General features: G+C 38.7%; 1 protein-coding gene across 4 annotated transcripts in view; it reads right to left on the bottom strand.

The window, feature by feature from the left end:
• The window catches only part of PDGFD (platelet derived growth factor D), a 285,800-nt gene that overhangs the window by 217,900 nt on the left and 43,053 nt on the right, over nt 1-24,847 (bottom strand). For 2 of the 4 annotated variants that reach the window (XM_042232831.2, XM_060399633.1), the window contains exon 2: nt 16,228-16,344. The exons of the other annotated variants lie outside the window; for them this stretch is intronic. In XM_042232831.2, the coding sequence (XP_042088765.1) occupies nt 16,228-16,344 (117 nt within the window). The remainder of the gene's footprint in view (nt 1-16,227; nt 16,345-24,847) is intronic. 4 annotated transcript variants of the gene reach the window in all.

Genomic DNA, 24,847 nt, shown 5'->3' with positions numbered 1-24,847 from the left:
CTTTTTCTAAATTGAACTCAACTTCCCCCTCAAAGCATGTCTTCCTGCTCAGTAAATGGCATGAATCTAATCTTCAACATTGAGAGCTCCCTTCTCTCTCATCTTCCTCATCCAATTGTTTGCCATATCTCATCCAGTCTGTTACCTACACCTATATCCATACGTTATTTTTTTTCAGTCTTACTTTCTCCATCTGTACTAGCAAAGCTTCAGCTGTGACATTTTCCTTTACATGGATAAAGGCAAGAGTCTCCTGGCTGCTTTCGCCATGCACCTCCCCCCTTCCAATTCACACTGTTGAGTAACAGTCTTAAAAAGTACATCAGATTATGTCACTCTCTTTTTTAAAGTTCAATAAGACATTCTACTAAATGGAAAACAAAGTTAGAATTCCTAAACATGCCCACAAAATGTTGCATGATCTATCTTCCTCTGGGAGTTGGTGATGGACAGGGAAGTCTGGCATGCTGCAGTGCATGGGGCAAAGAGCCAGACATGACTGAGTGACTGAACTGAACTAGGTTTCTAATTCTCTTCCAAGCTCACAGCACACCAGTCAGACTCGTGCCCTGTCAGTTACTCAAATGCATCAAGATTATTCCTAGCTAATATTTCTTTTTCTTGTAGATTCCTCTACCTTGAAATATCTTCCCTCTCTTGTTAACCTCACTCACCTCGTCTTATGCTTCAGATCTCAGTTCAAATATTACATCCTCAAATATCTTGTCTGACAACCCACATAACCTCAGTTAATCCCACTACTCTTTTATTTCAGTATATTTATTTTTTGTTTGCTTTTTGTCACCTAACTAAACTACAATCTCCATGATTGCAAGAAGTAGATATTTCTGAAATGCAGTATATCCAGCACCTATGACAGTGCACAGAAGGAAAACGGCAACCTACTCCAATATTCTTATCTGGAGAATCCTGTGGACAGTGGAGCCTGGAGGGCTACTGTCCACAGAGTCGCACAGAGTCGCACACGACTGAAGCGACTTAGCATGCATGCATGCATGACAGTGCATGTAGGAGGTGATAGAGAATTACATGTAAGTTAGGAACCGAAAAGATTTTGACTATTTAAAATAACTCTTCCCATTGCAGTGGCCACCCCCTCAACTCTAATATGGGCCCTATAAAAAGGAGGCTGGTGGGAGACTTACAAGCTCCTGTTTTCATTCACAGCAAGACTTTTCCATCCACACCTACCATTCCTATTACAGTATCTATTTTTGTCACATCATCACTGACCGCTTGGAGATGAAAAAAAGACAAAGAAAATGAGAGGAGGATAAAGAGAAAATGATTTAATTTTCATAGCTGAAGCAGATTTGATATGTAAGAAATATTCTCACCATTTTCTTTTAAGATTCTGCCTATAAAAACACACTCCATAGAAAAGCCTATTGTCTCTATAATGAATACTTGTACATGCAATCTCCATTACTGGTAATGTTTAAAAAGACCAGATATATAGCTCCAATCTTTAGAAGGAAGCATCCTACAAACTCTAGTATCATATTTATCTCCTCATGTATTTTGCACGAGAAATGAAATCCTGCTTACTGATATATGAAAAGATAAAAATGTAAGTTAGCTCTATTAGCTCTGAAGCAGATTATTTCACAACCCATACTTTGAAACAATAACTCATTCAGTACTCTCCCAGTGGCATGGAAAAAGTAATACAATCTTCAGATGTGCCAAAGCAGTTTCCAAAAGAATTACTAAGACACTTAAAGAATCTAACATTAAGTTCTAAAACTCGTTATTACTACAGTTAAGTTTTTATGATAGGTACCTTGAAAAATAATAATTTCAACCTAAGATTACTAATTGAAGTTATAAAATGAGTCACAATTTCAGTTTTCCCTAAGTACTTGTTCAAGAATCTAAATGTTCAATAACTATCTTGTTTTTCCTGCAAAAAAAAAAAAAAAAGAAGGCTATATGGTTGTAAAAGCAAAAAAAAAAAAAAAAGAAAAGACAAAAGAAGTTCTCTTATCTATAGCTACTATAATATTGGTATTGGTCAAAATATTAGGAGTGATGGGAAAACTGCAAATGGAATACACTGAATTTATTGTGTAACTTAAAAGCAAATGGTGATGAATAATAAAAAATGGGAGTGATGTATTTATTCAACTTGATTTCATCCGAGAATGACAAAGAAACAATGGGCAGGGTGGCTCAGTGGTAAAGAATCCTCTGACAATAAAAGAGACATGGATTTGATCCCTGATCCACGAAGATCCCACATGTCCTAGAGCAACAAAGCCGGACAGACAAGACTGTTAAGCCTATGCTCTAGAATCCAGAACTACTGAGCCTATGGGCCACAACTTGAAGCCTCATGCCCTACAGCCCATGCTCTGCAACAAGAGAAACCACTGCAGAAAGAAATCTGTGCACACAACTAAAGAAGAGCCCTCATAGCAACAAAGACCTAGCACAGCCACAAATAAATAAGTAAATAAATAATTTCAGGAAAGATAAAAAAAAGTTGCCTTTAAAAAAAGAAGAAGCACTGGCAATTATAGTCACTAATAAGCCTTCAAAATCCATCTGCTCATTCAATAGACATTTTCAGACTCCACAAAACACAAGGCACTCGGCTTGGAATGAAAGAGGATACATAGAAGGTACATATGTTCTTTCATTCAATACATATCATGCAAGCAGCCATTCAAAAAGCATCTCTTCTGTTCAGTTCAGTTCAGTTCATTCGCTCAGTCGTGTCCGACTCTTTGCGACCCCATGAATCGCAGCACACCAGGCCTCCCTGTCCATCACCAACTCCCAGAGTTCACTCAGACTCATGCCCATCGAGTCCGTGATGCCATCCAGCCATCTCATTCTCTGTTGTCCCCTTCTCCTCCTGCCCCCAATCCCTCCCAGCATCAGAGTCTTTTCCAATGAGTCAACTCTTCGCATGAGGTGGCCAAAGTACTGGAGTTGCAGCTTTAGCATCATTCCTTCCAGAGAAATCCCAGGGCTGATCTCCTTCAGAATGGACTGGTTAGATCTCCTTGAAGTCCAAGGGACTCTCAAGAGTCTTCTCCAACACCACAGTTCACAAGCATCAATTCTTCAGTGCTCAGCCTTCTTCACAGTCCAACTCTCACATCCATACACGACTACTGGAAAAACCATAGCCTTGATTAGACGGACCTTAGTCAGCAAAGTAATGTCTCTGCTTTTGAATATGCTGTCTAGGTTGGTCATAACTTTCCTTCCAAGGAGTAAGCGTCTTTTAATTTCATGGCTGCAGTGTCTTATTCTGTAGAGGATTCTGGGATCACTGATCAAGCTGCCTCATTCAAGAGTGGTCAGTGTTTAATAACTTGGACAACAATTCAAGCTATCTTTTGTAACTAGGCACGTTAGCATATGGGACTGGTGTCAGATGTAATTATGGAAGAAAAAAAATCCATGGTACAGTTTTCCAATGACTTAAAATCCTCCAAAAAGCATAAAACTCCAGTTGTGTGAAGGAGTAGTGATGTGATCAGACAGCTTAAAAGGAGATGCATTATATGGTTAGAACTTGAATAATCACAAGGTGATTTTTCAAGAAAATTAGAGATACCAAGGGAATATTTCATGCAAAGATGTGCACAATAAAGGACAGAAAAGGACTGCACCTAACAGAAGCAGAAGATATTACAAAATGGTGGCAAGAATACACAGAAGAACTATACAAAAAAGATCTCCATGACCCAGATAACCACGATGGTGCAATCACTCACCTAGAGCCGGACATCCTGGGATGTGAATTCAAGTGGGCCTTAGGAAGCATTGTTACAAACAAAGCTAGTGGAGCTGATGGAATTCCACTTGAGCTATTTCAAGTCCTAAAAGATGATGCTGTGAAAGTGCTGCAGTCAATATGCCAGCAAATTTAGAAAACTCAGCAGAGGGCACAGGACTGGGAATGTCAGTTTTCATTGCAATCCTAAAGAAAGGCAATGCCAAAGAACGCTCAAACTACCACACAATTGCACTCATCTCATAAGCTATTAAAGTAATGCTCAAAATTCTCCAAGCCAGGCTTCAACAGTACATGAACCAAGAACTTCCAGATGTTCAAGCTGGTTTTAGAAAAGGCAGAGGAACCAGAGATCAAATTGCCAACATCTTCTGGATCATGGAAAAAGCAAGAAATTTCCAGAAAACATCTACTTCTGCTTTATTGACTATGCCAAAGCCTTTGACTGTGTGGAACACAATAAACTGTGGAAAATTCTGAAAGAGATGGGAATACCTTAACTGCCTCCTGAGAAATCTGTATGCAGGTCAAGAAGCAACACTTATGGACATGGAACAACAGACTGGTTCCTTACTGGGAAAGGAGTACATCAAGGCTGTATATTGTTACCCTGCTTATTTAACTAATATGCAGAGTACATCATGAGAAATGCTGGGCTGGCTGAAGCACAAGCTGGAATCAAGATTGCTGGGAGAAATATCGATAACCTCATTTATGCATTTGAAACCACCCTTATGACAGAAAGTGAAGAGGAACTAAGGAGTCTCTTGATGAAAGTGAAAGAAGAGAGTGAAAAAGCTGGTTTACAACTCAATATTCAAAAAACAAAGATCATGGCATCTGGTCCCATCACTTCAGGGCAAATAGATGGGGAAAAAAGGGAAATAGTGACAGACTTTATTTTCTTAGGCTCAATCACTGAAGATGGTGACTGCAGCCATGAAATTCAAAGATACTCGCTCCTTGAAAGAAAGGCTATGACCAACCTAGACAGCATATTAAAAAGTAGAGACATTACTTTGCCAACAAACGTCTGTCTAGTCAAAGCTATGGTTTTTCCAGTAGTCATGTATGGATGTGAGAGTTGGACCATAAGGAAAACTGAGCATCGAAAAATTCATGCTTTTGAACTGTGGTGTTCTAGAAAACTCTTGAGAGTCCCTTAGACTGCAAGGAGATCCAACCAGTTCATCCTAAAGGAAATCAGTCATGAATAATCATTGGAAGAACTGATGCTTAAGCTGAAGCTCCAATACTTTGGCCACCAGATGTGAAGAATTGACTTTGGAAAAGACCCTGATGCTGGGCAAGATTTAAGGCAGGAAGAGAAAGGAACAGCAGAGGGTGAGATGGTTGGATGGCTTCAGCACCTCTATGTACATGAGTTTGAGGATGCTCCGGGAGTTGGTGAAGGACAGGGAAGCCTGGAGTGCTGCAGTCCATGGAGTTGCAAAGAGTTGGACACAACTAAGTAACTGAACCGAACTGAACTGAACTATATAAAAACTTCTTCAAAGAAATGTTCTAAGTCTCTGAGTGCTATGCCTCACTGAAAGCAGGTGGCGATATTCAAAAGCACCATGTAAATCAGTTGTTTGTTACCTCAAACACTGATACCACATGCAGATTTACATATATCTACAAGAACACTATACAGAAACTCTAATTCTTCACCAGTAAGGACTTCCTTCATGCTGTTCATCATAAAAGTTAAAATGTAACAATAATAACAGTCTACATTTAAGTGAAACAACTTATAAGCCCATCACTGTGTTACGCACTTGACATGCATCATTTATACACTTGACATGCATGCAGAAATCCTGCAAGTGGAGGGGCTCCAGGATCATCATTTTATAAAATGAAGAAACAGAGATAAGGATCACCTAAGGGTAACTCATCTGAGATCACACAGAGAGTTAATAGCTGGGCTCATATTGAAGCCAGGTCTCTCACTAGAAGCTTTTGCTCCCCAAGACAAAGGTAAAGCAGGGAGGACAGAGTGCTAAAATTAGGTCCGTAAGTTCTGGTTCTCATATGATCCACTGTTCATTACGCAGTATCTGTTGGCAACTAGCATTCTCAAATCACCTGAGTTATCTAACAAGTCATAGGCCCTGATGAAATGCCTGCTGGGTAGAGTGACTTCACTTAAACCAAGGAATCAGAGTTGAGAATAAACTATGGGAAAGAGAAAAGTAAACCCTGTCCATTCATCCGTTTTCTCTCAACCCACATAAGATCATTCTTATAAAAGAAAGAAGAGGGATGTGTCTCCAGTTAAGTAAACTGTCTTGTAAATATTTTCATGTTTTTCAAATGCTTATTCAGCTTTACATGTTATTGACATGTGGAGTCAGTGATATTCTATATAGAATTGATGGCTCATATTCAACTGTGCAAGCTTGTAATTTCCAAAATGACATAACGAAAATAATGTCACAATAAGACAAAGGAGAGGGACAGTAAAAAAGATGAAATACAAAGTATTCACATAAAAGAATTCTTGGAAATGTTTCTTGGGTCTTGATGGAAAATTCATACTCTTTCAAAGAAAAAGTAAACTTCTAAGTTTGGTATATATAAGTAGATGTTTATAACATCATGAATTGGGGGAAAAAACGTAACTTTGTGACAAGGCTACAAAGAAATCCTGAATAACATGTGTAGTTGTCAGAAATTCCTGATATAATGATTGTTTAAAAAAATGTATAAGGATTATAAAAGTTATTTTAGAAATTTTGTTATAATATTTGCTTAAAAATGACACAGCAATATAGAAGTTTAAAAATTACGCATATATTAAAAACATAACAGTTTTTGCTCTGAGAAGAATAAATCCTTGATAGATAACTTAAAGCATTCAGACAATGTGACTTAGCAAATTGTGGAATCTCAAACTTCCATGAAGCCCAGTTGTAAACAAGATGACGTAATTCTGATTTTTCCTCATGAGTCCACTAACTGATGGCATATGCTTACATTTTTCACCTCTGAACAATGTCAGCGTACCACCAGGAAACACAGCCAGAATTACATCATAACACACGCTTTTTTTTTTAAGGGACAAAATAACTATCTCTGCATTAGCATAACTTTCAAACAGTGTTGGCAAAGACCTCTGTTTCTAAAAGTAGGCATAATTTATATTAATAAAGTTAATATACCAATAAGACTCTGGGTGAGTTACTGGAATTGACATGCATAAGATAAAAATTTCACTCATTCAGTGAATTCAGTTGATATTGATTGCCTATTCCCTGCAAGGCATTTTGCTGTGTGTAGCAGGCAAAATAAAAACTGCTAGTTCTAGGCCTTTCACAAGCTTTACACAGAGAAGCAGAAATGAAAAGAAGTCTTCCTTATTATATAAGTAATTGTATCCAGAATTCTAAGCCATGCTTTTAAATCATTTATTCATTAAAACAAAATTACTGCCTTATGACCCAGCAATCCCACTGCTGGGCATACACACCAAGGAAACCAGAATTGAAAGAGACACATGTACCCCAATGTTCATCGCAGCATTGTTTATAATAGCCAGGACATGGAAAAAACCTAGATGTCCATCAGCAGATGAATGGATAAGAAAGCTGTGGTACATATACACAATGGAGTATTACTCAGCCATTAAAAAGAATACATTTGAATTAGTTCTAATGAGGTGGCTGAAACTGGAGCCGATTATACAGAGTGAAGTAAGCCAGAAAGAAAAACACCAATATAGTATACTAACACATATATATGGAATTTAGAAAGACGGTAATGATAACCCTGTATGCGAGACAGCAAAAGAGACACAGATGTATAGAACAGACTTTTGGACTCTGTGGGAGAGGGAGAGGGTGGGATGATTTGGGAGAATGACATTGAAACATGTATACTATCATGTAAGAAACGAATCACCAGTCTATGTTCAATACAGGATACAGGATGCTTGGGGCTGGTGCACAGGGATGATCCAGAGAGATGATATGGGGTGGAAGGTGGGAGGTGGGAGGGGGGTTCAGGGTTGGGAACTCATGTACACCTGTGGTGGATTCATGTCAATGTATGGCAAAACCAATACAGTACTGTAAAGTAAAATAAAGCAAAAAAAATTAAAAATAAATAAAAATAAATAAAAAATTACTGAGCCCTTCACAATTCTTTTCATCACAATGCTCTGGGCAGGTATTTGCTCTTGGCATTTGAGATGAAACTGAGATATCATGCTGGAACTAGAGACCAGACTGAGATAGGAAGCCTAGGAAAGCCTCAAAACATTTGAAGAGCCCAACAACAGCTTGGTTTGTGTTTTATGGGCAAAGAAAACTGTGAACCAAGCCATCCCTGTGCTGTGCACTTAGTCACTTCTGTTGTGTCCTATTCTTTGTGAACCAAGCCATCCACACTACCTCTATTTCCCAAGCCCTTACCTGTTACTTCCTAAAATTCACTGTAGTTCTTTTACAACTTGCTTCCTGAGGATCAGGCTTCTAATTTAGCATGCATTTAGGGATTACTGGAGGTCAGGAAAGCCGGAAGGCTCCCTCTAGCTCATTCCAAGTTACTAGTGTCTCCCTGGGAAAAGCTTGTTCACACATCTGGCACCCCAGCTGTTGTGGCTGCCACTTGAGAAACAGGATGCTGGGTCACCTGGCTCTGCCAACAGGACTTGCATTCAGGAGTTCCGTAGGACTGCAGCAAATAAGCAAATTCTTAATGGGCTCAGAAGCGTCCTCCTCTCCATACACACACACACACACACACACACACACACACACAGCCAGACTCAGCTCAGAGGGAATAGACAAAAATGCTCATCTCCCATCTTCTCCCTAGAAGTGGCCTGACTACATACTGTCCTAGGTGCTACCTGAAAGTCCAGATTCCAACCAGCCTGCATCTCGATGCTGAGAGTAAACCTCCCCTTTGAGACACCAGTGGGTCTTGGCACACTCTGAACTACTGAGAGCCACTAAGAACGAAAAGTCAGCTTAGGTGATCCAAAAGATTTGAGAAACAAGGAGGAGCACAGGTTGGACTGATTGACAGTCTGTTTCCCATACAAAACCACTAGGCCAAGACAGGAGAGGCACCTGTTTTATCTAATATGCAGAAATAAACACGGAGAGTTAAGGAAAATGAAGAAACAGAGCCATATATGACAAGCAAAAGAACAAGACAAAACTCCAGACACAGGTTTCAATGAAATAGAGATAATGAATGACCTGATAAAGAGTTTAAGAATAAGTTATAAAGACACTTACAGAGGTCAGGAAAACAACACAGTGAGAAAATTGATAGAAAGCAAGAAAATACAAGACAGTTACAAAGAGAAATCACACAACTGAAGAATACAATAAATTATTTGAAAAATTCTACCAGGGGACTGATAGTGGAGTAGATCAAGTGTAAGGAAGGATCAGCAAATTTGAAGACAAGGCAATAGAATTCATCCAGAGGTGCAAACGAAAAGAAAGAAAGAAACAGAATGAAAAGGAGTGAAGAAAGCTAAGGAACTTACGAGTACATCATAAAATGGATCAATGTGCGCATTACCATGATCCCAGAAGGAGATGAGAGACATAAAGGGACAGAAAGCTTATTTGAAAAAAACAATGGCTGAAAACGTTTATAACCAGGGGAAAGAAATAGGTATCTAGAACCAAGAGGCACAGAGAGTTCCAAAAAAAGAAGATTCCAAAGAGACCCATGCCAAGACACAGTTTAATTAAAATGTCAAAAGTTGAAGACAAGGAGAGAACCTTAAAAGGAGTAAAAGAAAAGCAACTTGTTATGTACAAGGGAGCTCTCATAAGATTAACAGCAGATCTTTCTTTTCAAAAAGATTCGAGTACAACAAGTATTGTGGAAACTGTGGATAAAAAGGGTCCCTTGTGCACTGTTGGCAGGAGTGCAAATTTGTAGTCACTGTGGAGAACACCATGGAGCCTCTTCAAAAAGTTAAAAACAAGAATTATCATGTGATCTAGGAATCTCACTTATAGATATATAGCCAAAGGGAAACAAACAGGATTTTGAAGAGATATCTGCCCTTCTGAGTTTAATGAAGCATTAACCACAATAACCAAGATATGGAAACAACCTAAATGTTTCCTGAATATACATATATACATACACATACATATATATAAAGATACATAAATTGTATACATATGCATATATATGCATATATTAAATAATAAGATATATATGCATATACATATGAAAGTGAAAGTCACTCAGTGGTATCTGACTCTTTGAGACTCCATGGTTTATACAATCCATGGCATTCTCCAATCCAGAATATGGGAGTGGGTAGCATTTCCTTTCTCCAGGGGATCTTCCCAACCCAGGGATCAAACCCAGGTCTCATGCATTGCAGATGAATTTTTTTACCAGCCATAAGGGAAGCCCAAAAATACTGGAGTGGGTAGCCTGTCCCTTCACCAGCCTATTTTCCCGACCCAGGAATTGAACCAGGGTCTCCTGCATTGCAGGTGGATTATTTACCAACTGAGCTATCAGGGAAGCCCATATACACAAACCATGAGAAATAGGGAAACTGCCACTTGCGACAACATGTATGGACCTTGAGGGTATTACACTAAAAAATCAATCAGAGAGAGACAAATACTGCGTGAAATCATTTATATGTGAAATCCAAATAAGTCAGACTTATGGTAAAAGCCCCTCCCAGGGGCTGAGAGGTGGGGAGGAGGATATGAGAGATGTTGGTCTGAGTATAAAAACTTTCAGCTCTAAGCTGAATAAATTTTGGGCATCAAATGTATAGGATGGTGATTACAGTTAATAACACTCTATTATATAACTGAAAGTAATTCTTAAATGTTCTTACCACACACACACACACACAAAAACAGTAATTAGGTGACATGATGGTGATGTTAACCATGTACCACAGTGCTAATGATCTAGCAATATGTAAGCATACAAATCAATATTTACACCTTAAATCTCCATGATGTTATTTTCAATTATGCCGCAACAAATATGGAAAGAAAAATAAACTAAAATTTACATAAGTGGTGTTGCAATGGCAGCATCAATGAGGTTAACTGTGTGGTCTATTTGTGTTTTTGTCTTCCTTATCAATGGTAAGAAGATTATGAAAGTTTTAGGAAGGATTCTAGGGATAACTAGGAACTCAGGATAAGATATTTTGAAAACAACTGGAATGGAAGAAGGTATAAAGGCAAAATAAATCCTCTTTAACTATTACATACATCACAAAAAATGCTTTATTTTATCCTAGTATGAACAGTTTCAACTTAAGAAATATATTCCTTCTGTTTATTGAGTGAAACTCTATGGGAGGAAAATGTTTAGTGGTTATTATTTAGAAGTAGAAGCATTCTAAGTACCTATTCATATAACAGTAACAATGACTATAACCGTACACACAGCATAATTCCTAATACACTCAATGTTTATTTCCTACCTTTCTCCTTCTTATAATTCTCATGCAGGAGAAAATAAAATTCTACACAGAAACAGCATTAGTAACAAATCCATTCTATAAGCTCTGTATATTAATTACTTTTCCATGAACAATTAAATCCCATTCTCTACAAACCTAGGTTCTGGATAACTTAGGCAATAATCTACTGAAAGAAACTAATAAGGTTGGGGAAAAAGTCAGGAAATACTGATGATGATAAGGAAAAGGCAAATTGTAGACATATGCTCATTTTACAGTTTAGGTAAATTATCCATTTCATAGGGAAGCAGGATAAGTAATAAATGACTTCATAAAATAAAGAATTCATAAGTAAGTAGGAATTATAAAATTAAGTATGGTATGTCAGGGTAAAACATCTCACATTTGTATACATCTATTATTACCACATCTGAGTCTTCTCCAAAAGCAGCTTGTCATCTGCTATAACTTGCTACAGAAAAAAAACACCTCCATAAATTTCAGGTCTTCAGACTAATGCTTTTATTGCTAAAATGCTAATTACATTTGAATCTCAAATAAGAACTTACATCCTTTTTCAAACAGTCTTTGTCATTTGCATGATAGCTGTCATTTCATAAAATTATAAATGTAAAGGTATTTATTATACTTTGTAATTAATTAAATTAAAGAAAAAATATAGAGCAGGATTACAATTAGAAGGATGAGAGCCAATCATGAGACTTAAAAAATTAAGAATAGAACCTATAACTGAAAGAGGCCCTGTTCAGTTGAAATGTTTGGCTGGTACTAACATAGTCTGTCAGAAGGGGCAAGTTACCAAAATTAATTTTACAAGGGAGAGTGTCTATACCAAAGGTTACATAACTTTCCCAGACTTATTTTTCAATCATTGAAAGAAAACTGACTGAGCATTTCCTTTTTGCCTGACATTATTATAATACAATGAGTACTGGGGATGTAGACCATGCCTAAGACAAAGCTCCTAACCACATAAAGCTTATGCTCCACTGAAGGAGACAGATAATGAATCTATAGCCCAATGACAGAATACAGAGAGGGATACATGTAATTTGGAAAAATAACAGAGAATAAGAGGGTGGAGAGTAAAGAGATTGCACAAAAATTAGGTAAGAAAATGGTGGTTGAGCAAGACCTGTCTAAGAAAGTACTAAAATCTGTGAGTAAATAAATAATATGCAACCTTACAGATCAGTCAACTAAACCACTGTCTGACTTAATTTAAATAGATTTTTTTTTTTTTTTGCACATCTCTTCCACACATTACTGTGGATGTGATATTTTATTTTTTATTTTTTTTTGCACTGAAGTTTTATTTTTTTATTTTTTTATTTTTTAAATTTAAAATCTTTCATTCTTACATGCATTCCCAAACATGAACCCCCCTCCCACGTCCCTCCCCATAACATCTTTCTGGGTCATCCCCATGCACCAGCCCCAAGCATGCTGCATCCTGCGTCAGACATAGACTGGCGATTCAATTCACATGATAGTATACACGTACAACTTTACTTTTGTCAATATAGAAAAAAATTTATCTTACAGGATTAGGCCTACTAATGATATATACCAAGAATCACATTAATGTGAGGAGTTGCTAAAGTTTACAGAACAAGACTACAATTTTACAAATCAAGGAACATACCACAGATTTAAGGATAAAATATGAGCATAATCTAATTAATGCAGAATCCAATCAATTAATATGTTTTATTATGGTGTACATTTCTGTCTGTGTGGTTCACTGCTATGTCTCAAATGCTTAGAGTTGTACCTGGCAAATAGTAGGTCCTTGATTAATACTTGTTGAATAACAAAACAAGCAAAAAATTTGACCTTTTATGTATTCCAGTCACTAAGGAAGGATAAAGCAAAAAAAAAAAAAATCCAGGAAACCATTTCTTTCATTGTGTAGCATACAGGCCAGTCAGGAGAAGCAGTAACTATTTATAAAACATGGCAGAATGAAGTAAGCGTGTTTCTTCAAGCATAGGGAAGAGAATAAACAAAAGGGAGGAACAAAGTGCATTTACTGGTTGATTCTAACAGTGAAAATCAAGAATCACTTCAAAAGGGAGATAGCTCTTCAGTAATTTGGAAATGGCAGGATTTGGGAAAGCATTGTGGAAAGAACAAAAGGTATGATAAAAACCCTTTCCCTTGAGCAAACGATTTTTTCTTTACCAAGTATTAGTATACCAAATAGAACAGGAATTTAAAAACACAGAGAGGAATTTGCTGTAGACACAGGGAGCTCAAACCTGGTAATCCATGACAACCCAGAGGGGTGGGACGGCGTGGGAGGTGGCGGGAGGTTCAAGTGGCAGGGGACACACGTATACCTATGGCTGATTCATGCTGAAGAGTGGCAGAAACCAACACAATATTATAAAGCAACTATCCTCCAATTAAAAATAAAGACATTTTATTTTATTTTATTTTTACTTTCACTTTTTTTTAGTTTTTTATTTTTTAAATTTTAAAATCTTTAATTCTTACATGTGTTCCCAAACATGAACCCCCCTCCCACCTCCCTCCCCATAACATCTCTCTGGGTCATCCCCATGCACCAGCCCCAAGCATGCTGTAAAAAAGCACAGAGAAAAGAATTTGCAAGGCCTATTTAGGGAGGAACAAGTAGTCAGCTATGATTGTATGAATTTTATACGTGAGGAGGAGGGAATGTGCTATGGAGGTCTTGGGTAATCTGAGGTTGAGATCCAGAGAATTCTAAACCTGAGCTGTTTCTTCAGAAGTTTGGCAAGAGCAAGTTCTCAGTTCAACGTGGCATCAAATATATATTTAACACTGGCATCTCACAGACTGTATTTCAGAACACACCAACTTTAGCAGAAGCAAACTAGAGGAGGACAGGTGCATACTTCACATTAAAAGAGCCCATCTCTTTTGTGTTAAAGGTACGACATAGCCTAGAAAACATCTAAGTGATTTATTTCATATCTTGCTCCCATTTAACGGTTGCAGAAACATCATACCCTGAGACTGACAAATATTTCCATGACTTTTCCATGTTCCACATCACCCTTCCACCAATGAAAACAAAAAACATTAAATACTCTAAGTGACGCCATCAATCTTGGGAGAGTCTATCTCCTAGGATTAAAAATTTCAGCAAATTAGTTACTTCCTTACACATACTATCAACAGATGAAAGTAGGAACATTTAAAAATAATGATGCAAGCTCTATCAATCCAGAGGGGAAATACCTATTCAGAAATGATGGAACATTTTCTCTTTCTGGGCTCATCTTCCTTAGCAGTGAAAAGTAAGAACTACTCTTGATGTTCACTCAGCTACGTAAGCCACCAGTTTTGTGAATCTCCTTCCCATGGCTAAATGAAAGCGCTAATCCATTCTTTCTGCTCTAACTAGAAACCTTGGTACATCATTTTTTCCCCCATTTTCCTTCATAGTTTCAGAATTTCGAATGCTTATTATCTTTAGCTAAATGACAAATAAGTAGGAATCTGCAAAATGACCAATTTTAAATCAAACCTAGCTACAATAAAATTAATGAAAAACAAAACCCAACAAACAAAGGGAGATACATGCTTTAAGGATATCTATTTTAGTTGACTCCACAGAAGGCACATAAGGAAGCTTCTTCAAGTATAAACAGGTCTAAAAGCTTAATCCTAGTGTAAAGCTGGGTCTCTCAAGGTCAACAAAGAAGCCTATGGGGATAAATATTTTAACGGGATATGGCCTGTGCTTCTCAGTTACTTCTATATTTGGAATTTCAGAATCATGGATTGGAAAATGTCAAAAATAAAAGAATTACAGAATCCAGCCAGTGTATGGGGCTATGTCCTATCAGAGATATGTTTACTGGGAAGCCAATTAAGCTTCAGGATCCCTCCCATGGAAGGGCTCTTTCCAAGGCCCTGGGGAGTCCTAGTAGTTTGTTTACCAAAGCATATGTTTTAGCAAAATTTGCAAAGAAATATACATTGAATGCAATCAATTAAGATCATTGTTTCTTTCCATTCTTCCTTAAGCTCCAGTAGGCTCCCTCTCAGGTTGGGTGGTGATGGAGTGTGAGGAGGCACTGCAAGTGCTGTTAAGGAAAGTTGAGCTGGTAATAAATTTAGTTTGGGTTTAACAGCTACACTTATGTGGTCCATCCACAACCATGACCTTGTATAGTCAAATCATTGATAACTGTCCTGCTGTCCTAATGCAGGAATGGCTTCCAGAAATATCCTACCACCTACTGCGTTGACTCGCCCCACATGACTGTCAGGACACAGAACTGCCAAGCTAGAGGTACTTCTCATGCCTGTAACCGGAAGAACAGAGGTAGTGGAGAAGTACCGCTTGAAATACATGGAGCCAGCAACTGAACTACAAAAAAAAGCTTCTAAATCTTTAAGCTCATATATGAAAGACACTTGATGGATGTTTGAAACACTCTCATAATTTGCATGTCATTGCTAACTACAAGTTATGACACTGAGAGGAAATTTTACAAATTATCAATAAAAGGAAAAAAAAATTAATTAGCCATGCTAGAAGATAGACTGCTTGACCTTTCAGTACTCTTTACAGAAAAGGAATGACAAAAATCATAGTCATATGAAAAAATAATCCAGAACACACAGTCAAAATATACATTAAAAGATTATAAAGACATCAAACATTTAATTCAAAAATTGCATATTATTTTTCTAATTTTTAAATGTCAGTGGTACTTGTTAGCATTTTCATTTTTCATTTGTTCTCACCCCAAATACATATTCACTTTCATACTTAACTTTCTATTTTTTTCTTTTAATTAACACCCCACTCTAAATTGTATAAGCTTACAGCTACACAAATCCTGGATTACATTGTGTCAATTTAAGGTTCATATTTCTCATAATGACTTCATATAAAAAACCTGATGGGTAATTTTAAGGATAATATTTAGTTCACAAGTAAACTGTAGAAGGATGGCAGAAAGGGAGAGATTAGTTCATTTCTGCAGCTCTTTGCTCTGTGACTTACCAAGTAACAAACATTTTGGAAAGACAGCATTGTCCTTGCACTCAGAGTGGTACGTCTCCTCCTGCTGAGCTGGTAGCCCCACGCAAAGCCAGAATGGTGGAGCCGGCAGCCGTGTCTCTGGAAAATACCAGGCTGCATTCGTTTTCTATGGCTACTGTAACACACTACCACTAACTCTGTGCCTTAAAAGAACATCATTTATTATCTTACAGTTCTAGAGGCTCGGAGAAGGCGATGGCACCCCACTCCAGCACTCTTGCCAGGAAAATCCCATGGACGGAGGAGCCTGGTGGGCTGCAGTCCATAGGGTCGCAAAGAGTCAGATACAACTGAGCGAGTTCCCTTTCAGTTTTCACTTTCATGCATTGGAGAAGGAAATGGCAACCCACTCCAGTGCTCTTGCCTGGAGAATCCCAGGGATGGGGGAGCCTGGTGGGCTGCCACCTCTGGGGTCGCACAGAGTCGGACACAACTGAAGTGACTTAGCAGCAGCAGCAGTTCTAGAGGCTGGAAGTTCAAGTAGGCCTCCTGCCTAAACTCTAAGCGACAACAGAGCTGCATTCTCCTGGGGGCTCTGGGGGAACGTTCTCCAACAGCTAGAGGCCTCCTACGTTCCTTGGCTGCCAAATCTCATCCTCCAACCTCAAAGCCAGCGATGGATGCTGGGCAAAAAGGTCACATGGTTGTCCCTGTGGTTCTCACACTTCTAACTCCTCCTTCTACTTACAAGGCCCCCTGTTACTACACCGGGCCCATGAGAGACTCTGCGTAAAGCTCCCTGTTTGAAAGGCAGCTGATTAGCAACCTTAATTCCATCTGGAACCTTACTTCCTTCCAAACTAACTAGCTGGAGCAGAACATTTTCTTTGCGATCCCATGGACTGTAGCCGTCTAGGCTCCTCCATCCATGGAATTCTCCAGGCAAGAGTACTGGAGTGGGTTGCCATTTCCTTCTCGAGGGGATCTTTCTGACCCAGGGATCAAACCCAGGTCTCCGACATTGCAGGCAGACGCCTCACCATCTGAGCCACCAGGGAAGCGCATTTAAATTATAAGCAGCGGTTTGTAACACTCCAGTCTAACAGAAGCATTGGGTGACACAACACGACAGCACATGTCACCATCACTTTGTAATCCCCTCTGCTTTTCATTAAAAACAAGTTTTTGAATCCGAATAAATTAAAGAACAAATTGAAAGTTTAATTTGATTGCCAACAAAGCAGACACATTGCTCTTTCCCTCAGGCCATCTATAACATCTTTTTAAATCCAAGTGACAATGTGAATAAATATTAAGTAGTACCTGTTTGAATTTAATTTAGTGGACCTATTTTCACTAAATGAAATGTCTTTAAAAACATTTATATTCATTGTGAATATATTTCATAGTACTTTGAAAAAAATTGTATAATATATCCAGAATATTAGAAATTTAGAGCTAGAGAGATTATCTCAGAGGCTATCTAATCCACTGGTACTCAAACTACCTCTATGCCTTGCATTGTTTTTCTATCTGCCACTGATTTTATAAAATATAATAAATATGAATCACTAATATATAAAATAATAAAAAGAAGAGATGTTTCCATTTGTAATCATTAGTTGCAACAGACATAAGATTACTCTGGCAAATTATATAAAATTTGTAACAAACATTCTCAATCTGTACTTATTTAAATGAGATAGCTCATTGGTCATTGTTATTTGTTTCTAGTTATTAAGTCATGTGCAATTCTTCGGACTCCATGGACTATAGCCTGCCACACTCCTATGTCCCTGGGATTTTCCAGGCAAGAATACTGGCATGGTTTGCCATTTCCTTCTCCACTCTGGGTCATCACTGGTTAGCAAATTATACTTGGAGTGTCACTTGTAAAGTCCCTTTATTTTATAGATGAATGAAGTGAGAACCATAAAAATTTCTTTCCCTTTTTAAAAACTGACTGCATAACAATAATCTAGATTCTTCACATAATTTATTTAGTCCTCAAAAAAATCTTTACCTGTTTAATATCATCCTTACATAGCTGAAGATACTAATGCCCATAAAAAAGACACATCTAATAATATCTAACACATCTATAACGAAGTCTTACCAATGGAGCAGACATGCTGCCTGAGACCTTTCCCCAATGGGACTCCAGATGTGCTGTGACATGGTACTTCATAGCGCTGATTAAGTCTGGATGTTGGTCAAAACCCAATTTGAAGGACATGTGCTCGCTGATGAACAACCATCAACAGGAGAATGTTGGATCCCAGCAAAAAAAGATGCCCCATGTTGAAGGGCAAAGGAGAAGCCCCAACAAGATGGCAGGTGTGGCGAAATTGCATTTAGAGTCAAACCCCATACCTGTCAAAGATGCTTAGAGGGCTCAAACAAAACCTTGTGTCCACCAGTCCCAGAGGCCCCACAGAGACTGGGCCAGATCTGCCTTTGAGTGTCTGAGGGTCTCCTGTGAGGTACAGGTCAGCAGTGGCCTGCCGCAGGAGCGGGGGCTCTGGCTGCAGCAAACCTGGGACATGCGGCATGTGGCATAAGCCCTCTTGGAGGAGGTCATAGAACCATCAAGCAGACCCACAAACTGCATAACTATTACACCAAAGAAACTCTTTCACTGTTAAAAAAAGTTCTAGGACCCACAACAGATTTCCCAACCTGTGGGTCTGGCAAAGGGACTGAGAACCCCCTGGGAATTTGACTTTGGGTTTGGGATTTGACTACAGGGCAACAGATACTTGGAGGGCACAAACAAAACCTTGTATGCACCAGGACCCAGGAGAAAGGAGCAGTGACCCCATCAGAGACTGACCCCAACTTGCCTGTGAGTGTCCAGGAGTTCCCAGAAGAGGCGTGATTGACAGCGGCCTGCTGCGGGGCCAGGAGCACTGAGTGTAACAGTGCAGGTACAAGTCGTTTGGAAGGAGGCTGCCATCACGCCATTACCCCAACCATAGTTTGCCTCAGGCCAAACAACAGAGAGGGAACACAGTCCCATCCACAAGAGGAAACTGGATAAAAGATGTACTGACCACGGCCTCGCCCATCAGAACAAGATCCAGATTCCCCTACAGTCTGCCTGTCCCATCAGGAAGATTCCACAAGCCTCTTAACCTTATCCATCAGAGGTCAGACAGGATAAAAAAGAAAAAAAAAAAAAAACTATCACAGAAAACTAACCAAACTGATCACCTGGATCACAGCCTTGTCTAACCCAATGAAACTATGAGCCATGCCCTGTAGGGTCCCCAAGATGGGTGGGTCATGGTGGAGTGTTCTAACAAAATGTGATCCACTGGAGAAGGGCATGGCAAACCACGTCAGTATTCGTGCCTTGAGAATCCCATGAACAGTATGAAAAGGCAAAAAGATAGGACACAGAAAGATGAACTCCCCAGGTCAGTAGGTGCGCAATATGCTACTGAAGAAGAGTGGAGAAATGACTCCAGAAAGAATGAAGAGACGAAGCCAAAACAAAAATAACACCTAATTGTAGATGTGACTGGAGATGCAAGTAAAGTCCAAGGCTGTAAAGAGCAATATTGCATAGGAACGTGGAATGTTAGGTCCATGAATCAAGGTAAATTGGAAGTGGTCAAACAGGAGATGGCAAGGGTGAACATCAACATTTAAGGAATCAGCAAACTTAAATGGACAAGAATGGGTGAATTTAATTTAGAAGACAATTATATCTACTACTGCGGGCAGGAATCCCTGGGAAGAAATGGAGTAGCCCTCAGAGTAAATAAGAGTCCGAAATGCAGTACTTGGGTAAAATCTCAAAAATGATACAAAGATCTCTGTCAATTTCCAAGGCAAACTACTCAATATTACAGTAATCCAAGTCTTCTCCCCAACTACTAATGCCAAAGAAGCTGAAGCTGAATGATTCTATGATGACCTATAAGACCTTCATGTCCTATTTATCATAGGGGACTGGAATTCAAAAGTAGGAAGTCAAGAGATACCCGCAGTAACAGGCAAGTTTGGCACTGGAGTTCAAAATGAAGCAGGGCAAAGGCTAATAGAGTTTTGCAAAGAGAATGGACTGGTCATAGTAAACACCATCTTCCAACAGCACAAGAGATGACTCTACATATGGACTTCACCAGATGGTCAATTCTGAAATCAGATTGATTATATTCTTGGCAGCCAAAGATGGAGAAGCTCTACACAGTCAGCAAAAACAAAACTGGGAGCTGACTGTGGCTCAGATCATGAACTTCTTATTGCAAAATTCAGACTTAAATTGAAGAAAGTAGGGTAAACCACTAGACTATTCAGGTATGACCTAAATCAAATACCTCAGGATTATACAGTATAAATGACAAATAGATTGAAGAGATTAGATTTGACAGAAATAGTGCCTGAAGAACTATGGATGGAGGTCCATGGCATTCTATAAGTGGCACTGATCAAGACTATCACCAAGAAAAAGAAATCCAAAAAAGGCAAAATGGTTGTCTGAGAGGCTTTAAAAATAGCTAAGCAAAGAAGCAAAGCTGAAGGCAAAGGAAGAAAGGAAAGATATGCCCATCTGAAAGAAGAATTTCAAAAAATAAAAAGGAGAGATAAGAAACCTTTCCTATGTGATCAATGCAAAGAAATAGAAGAAAACAATAGAATGGGAAAGACTAGAGATCTCTTCAAGAAAATTAGAGATAACAGGAGAACATTTTATGCAAAGATGGCCACAATAAAGGACAGAAATGGTACAGACCTAACAGAAGCAGAAGATATTAAGAAGAGGTGGAAAGAATACACAGAAGAAATACATAAAAAAGGTCTTCATGACCCAGATAATGATGATGGTGCAATCTCTCACCTAGAGCCAGACATCCTGGGATGTGAACTCACGTGGCCTTAGGAAACATCACTAAGAACAAACCTAGTGGAGGTGATAGAATTCCAGTTGAGCTATTTCAAATTCTAAAAGATGATGCTGTGAAAGAGCTGCACTCAATATGTCAGCCAATTTGGAAAACTCAGCAGTGGCCACAGGACTGGAAAATGTCAGTTTCCATTCCAATCTCAAAGAAAGGCAATGCCAAAGAATGTTCAAACTACTACATAATTGCACTCATCTCACACATCAGCAAAATAATGCTCAAAATTCTCCAAGCCAGGCTTCAACAGTAAATGAACTGAGAACTTCCAGATGTTTAAGCTAGATTTAGAAAAGGCAAAGGAACCAGAGATCAAATTGCCAACATCCACTGGATCATAGAAAAAGCAAGAGGATTCCAGAGGAAAAAAAAAAAATTCTGCTTCATTGACTACACCAAAGCCTTTGACTGTGTGGATCACAACAAACTGTGAAAAATTCTTGAAGAGACGGGAATACCAGACCACCTACCTGCCCCTTGAGAAACCTGTATGCAGGTCAAGAAGCAACAGAACTGAACTTAGAGCAACGGACTGAATCCAAATTGGGAAAATAGTAGGTCAAGAATATATATTGTCACCCTGCTCATTTAACTTGAATGCAGAGTTGATCTAATTAAATGCTGGGCTGGATGAAAAGCAAACTAGAATCAAGATTGCCAGGAGAAATATCAATAACCTCACATATGCAGAGGTTATTGCATATACTGCCATACCCTCATGGCAGAAAGTGAAGAAGAACTGAAGAACCTCTTAATGAAAGTGAAAGAGGAGAATGAAAAAGTTGGCTTAAAATCCAACATTCAAAAAATGAAGATCGTGGCATCCAGTCCCATCACTTCATGGGAAATAGCGAAACAAGGGATACAGTAACAGACTTTATCTTTTTGGGCTCCAAAATCACTGCAGATGGTGGTTGAAGCCATGAAATTAAAATACACTTGTTCCTTGGAAGAAAAGCTATGACCAACCTAGACAACATATTAAAAAGCAGAGACATTACTTTGCCAACAAAGGTCCGTCTAGTCAAGGCTATGGTTTTTCCAGTGGTCGTGTATGGATGTGAGAGTTGGACTATAAAGAAAGCTGAGCATGGAAGAATGATGCTTGTGAACTGTGGTGTTGGAGAAGACTCCTGAGAGTCCCTTGGCCTGCAAGGAGATCCAACCAGTCCATCCTAAAGGAAATCAGTCCTGAATATTCATTGGAAGGACTGATGCTGAAGCTGAAATTCCAACACTTTGGCCACCTGATGAGAAGAACTGACTCACTGGAAAAGACTCTGATGCTGGGAAAGATTGAAGGCAGGAGAAGAGGGCAACAGATGAGATGATTGGATGGCATCACCAACTCAGTGGACATGAGTTTGAGCAAGCTCCAGGAATTGATGATGGACAGGACAGACTGGCATGCTGCAGTCCACGGGGTTGCAAAGAGTTGAACATGATTGAGCAACTGAACTGAACCGAATAACATAGTTAGCAGCAAAACCAGGGGTATCCGTGTAACTTTATTTGTGTCCTATGTGATATAAAACACAATCTTCACTAAACAATTTTTTACTTTAGCTAATTTACAAGGCTGTGAAATAAAAAATAGAGTTGCCCTTAATTTCAGCTTTCAGACTTTTTAATATTAAAATTTACATTGCTTAGAACTATACCTTGGTTGATGATTTTGTCTACATAGGGGAACACGGAACAAAAGATTACACGGACCAAACAACCTGATACAAAAAGGAAAAATTACTCTTAGTACCAGCTGGGGACCCTAGATCTGCTACAAACTCCACACAGCTGTGTTTCAATTTTTTTTCTTCTAATGTTAATCTCAATAATATAAACCACTGCAAAGTTTGGTAAGCTTTATTTTTCTTCTTTTTAAAAGAATGTTTTCCTGGGAACTTCCACGGTAGTCAATATTTATTAAAAGTGGTATTGTATTTGAAAATTCACTTTAAAAAATACAAACATAAAGTAAGTGTGAGACTAGCAGCATAGCACGTTTAAGACTTCTGACTGTAACAGTGATTGTGTGATGCCTGGGAAAGAATGCTGAGGTCCTTATTATTAGCCTGAGTGCCAGTTTTGAAAATGAAGATTTTTTTTTTCCTCTATAAAATGCTCTTTAAAAGAGAAAGAAAACTTGACATTCTATCTCTTTACCTGCTCATGAAAAGCAAATAAGACACCAGGGCAATTATCTAGACAATTCAAGTAAAAAGTTCTCGAAATGTCTAGTTAATTGCCTCAAACCACAGCTTTATTTGTCTATGGAGACAGAACTACGGTTGTTTAGTGAATGTTAAATAATGCATACAAGTATCTATTATTAATAAGTCTTCTATCAATTCTTAAAACCTAGTAAACTCTGAGTCAGTAATATCCTGAAGTCATGAATTCAACTAATTAAGTACATTTGAAGTGGTATTCATTTGTCTTTATTCTGAATTCATGAATTCAAAGGAAAAATAAAGAACTTGCTAGCAAAGCTTGCAATTTTAATGTAGACTTTGAAAAAATTTTTAAATGTCCTTTGTTTTATACATGCCCATATTCCTTTTTGTTATATTCAAACCCCATTCCTCCTGAGATTTGAAATTTTTCTAAAATATATTTCCTTTTATCTTAGTATCTATAAAGTCACTGGGTGCTGACTCCAGATGAAAAAGAAAAATAATTAAAAATTTGCTTATATTTGGTAAAAGTCCAACTAGCACAGATCTTCTGTAATTATTCTTTGCATCAGACTTTGCAGTCTTTACCTCTGCTTGGTAAGGCCAAACCTATCCATCAAGGCTCTCAGTTCGAAGACTGACCCTTTATTTGCTCACAAAGAGTCAGTGACTGCCTAGTCTATCTCAAACTCCCTGCTGGGAAACAGTGGAGAAAAGGTTGTCCTTCACTCATGGAGCTGACAGCTTAAATCTAAGAAACCAGCCACTGAATTGAGATTGCAACTGTGGGAGCGGTGAGGGGCCACTAGTGCCAGTCAAGGCCAGACAGAGGGTTTCTGCAGAGGAAAGTGTGTATAAAAGACCTAAGTTAGAAATATGCAGGGAACATTCGAGAAGAGGGCATGCAGAAACATCATGCAGGTTCTGCAGTGATGCAGGCTAGAGGTGATAGGAGCCTAGGCCAGGGTGGCTACAGTGGGAATGCAGAGAGAAAGCTTTGAGAGCTCTTTAGGAGGTGAAAACCAGTTTATTGATAGATAAGATAAGAGAGTGAAGTAGAAGGAAGAAGCAAGCAGCCTTCTCAAATGTCTGTCTCAAGTGGTTGAGAGAACGGTGAAAAAGTGAATGTGTTAGTCATTCAGTGTCCGACTCTTGGTGACCCCATGGACTGTAGACCACCAGGCTCCTCTGTCCATGGAATTTTCCAGGCAAGAATACTGGAGTGGATAGCCATTCCTTCTCCAGAGGATCTTCCCAACCCAGGAATCAAACCCAGGTCTCCTGCATTGCAGGAAGATTATTTACTGTCTGAGTCACAGCTGCTCGATAAGATAGGAAAAAAAAAAAAAAAGGAGGAGAAGCATATTTGGCAGGAAAAGATGATTGGTTTTTTCTGTTATCAATTTATATGATATGGCGTTCACATGATGCTGGTGAAATACGCAAATAGGGGTGCCCAGTAAGCAGTCAGACATAACAGTTCAGCGATGGAGGAAGACCTAAGAATCAGTAATCGATAGAGGGTAATTACAGGGATGGGATTTAACAAGATTACCCCTA

This window comes from Ovis aries, chromosome 15, assembly GCF_016772045.2.
Source record: "Ovis aries strain OAR_USU_Benz2616 breed Rambouillet chromosome 15, ARS-UI_Ramb_v3.0, whole genome shotgun sequence".
In the NCBI taxonomy this organism is placed as follows: domain Eukaryota; kingdom Metazoa; phylum Chordata; class Mammalia; order Artiodactyla; family Bovidae; genus Ovis; species Ovis aries.
The sequence above is the reverse complement of the archived record's forward strand: the minus strand, read 5'-3'. Positions and strand labels throughout refer to the sequence as shown.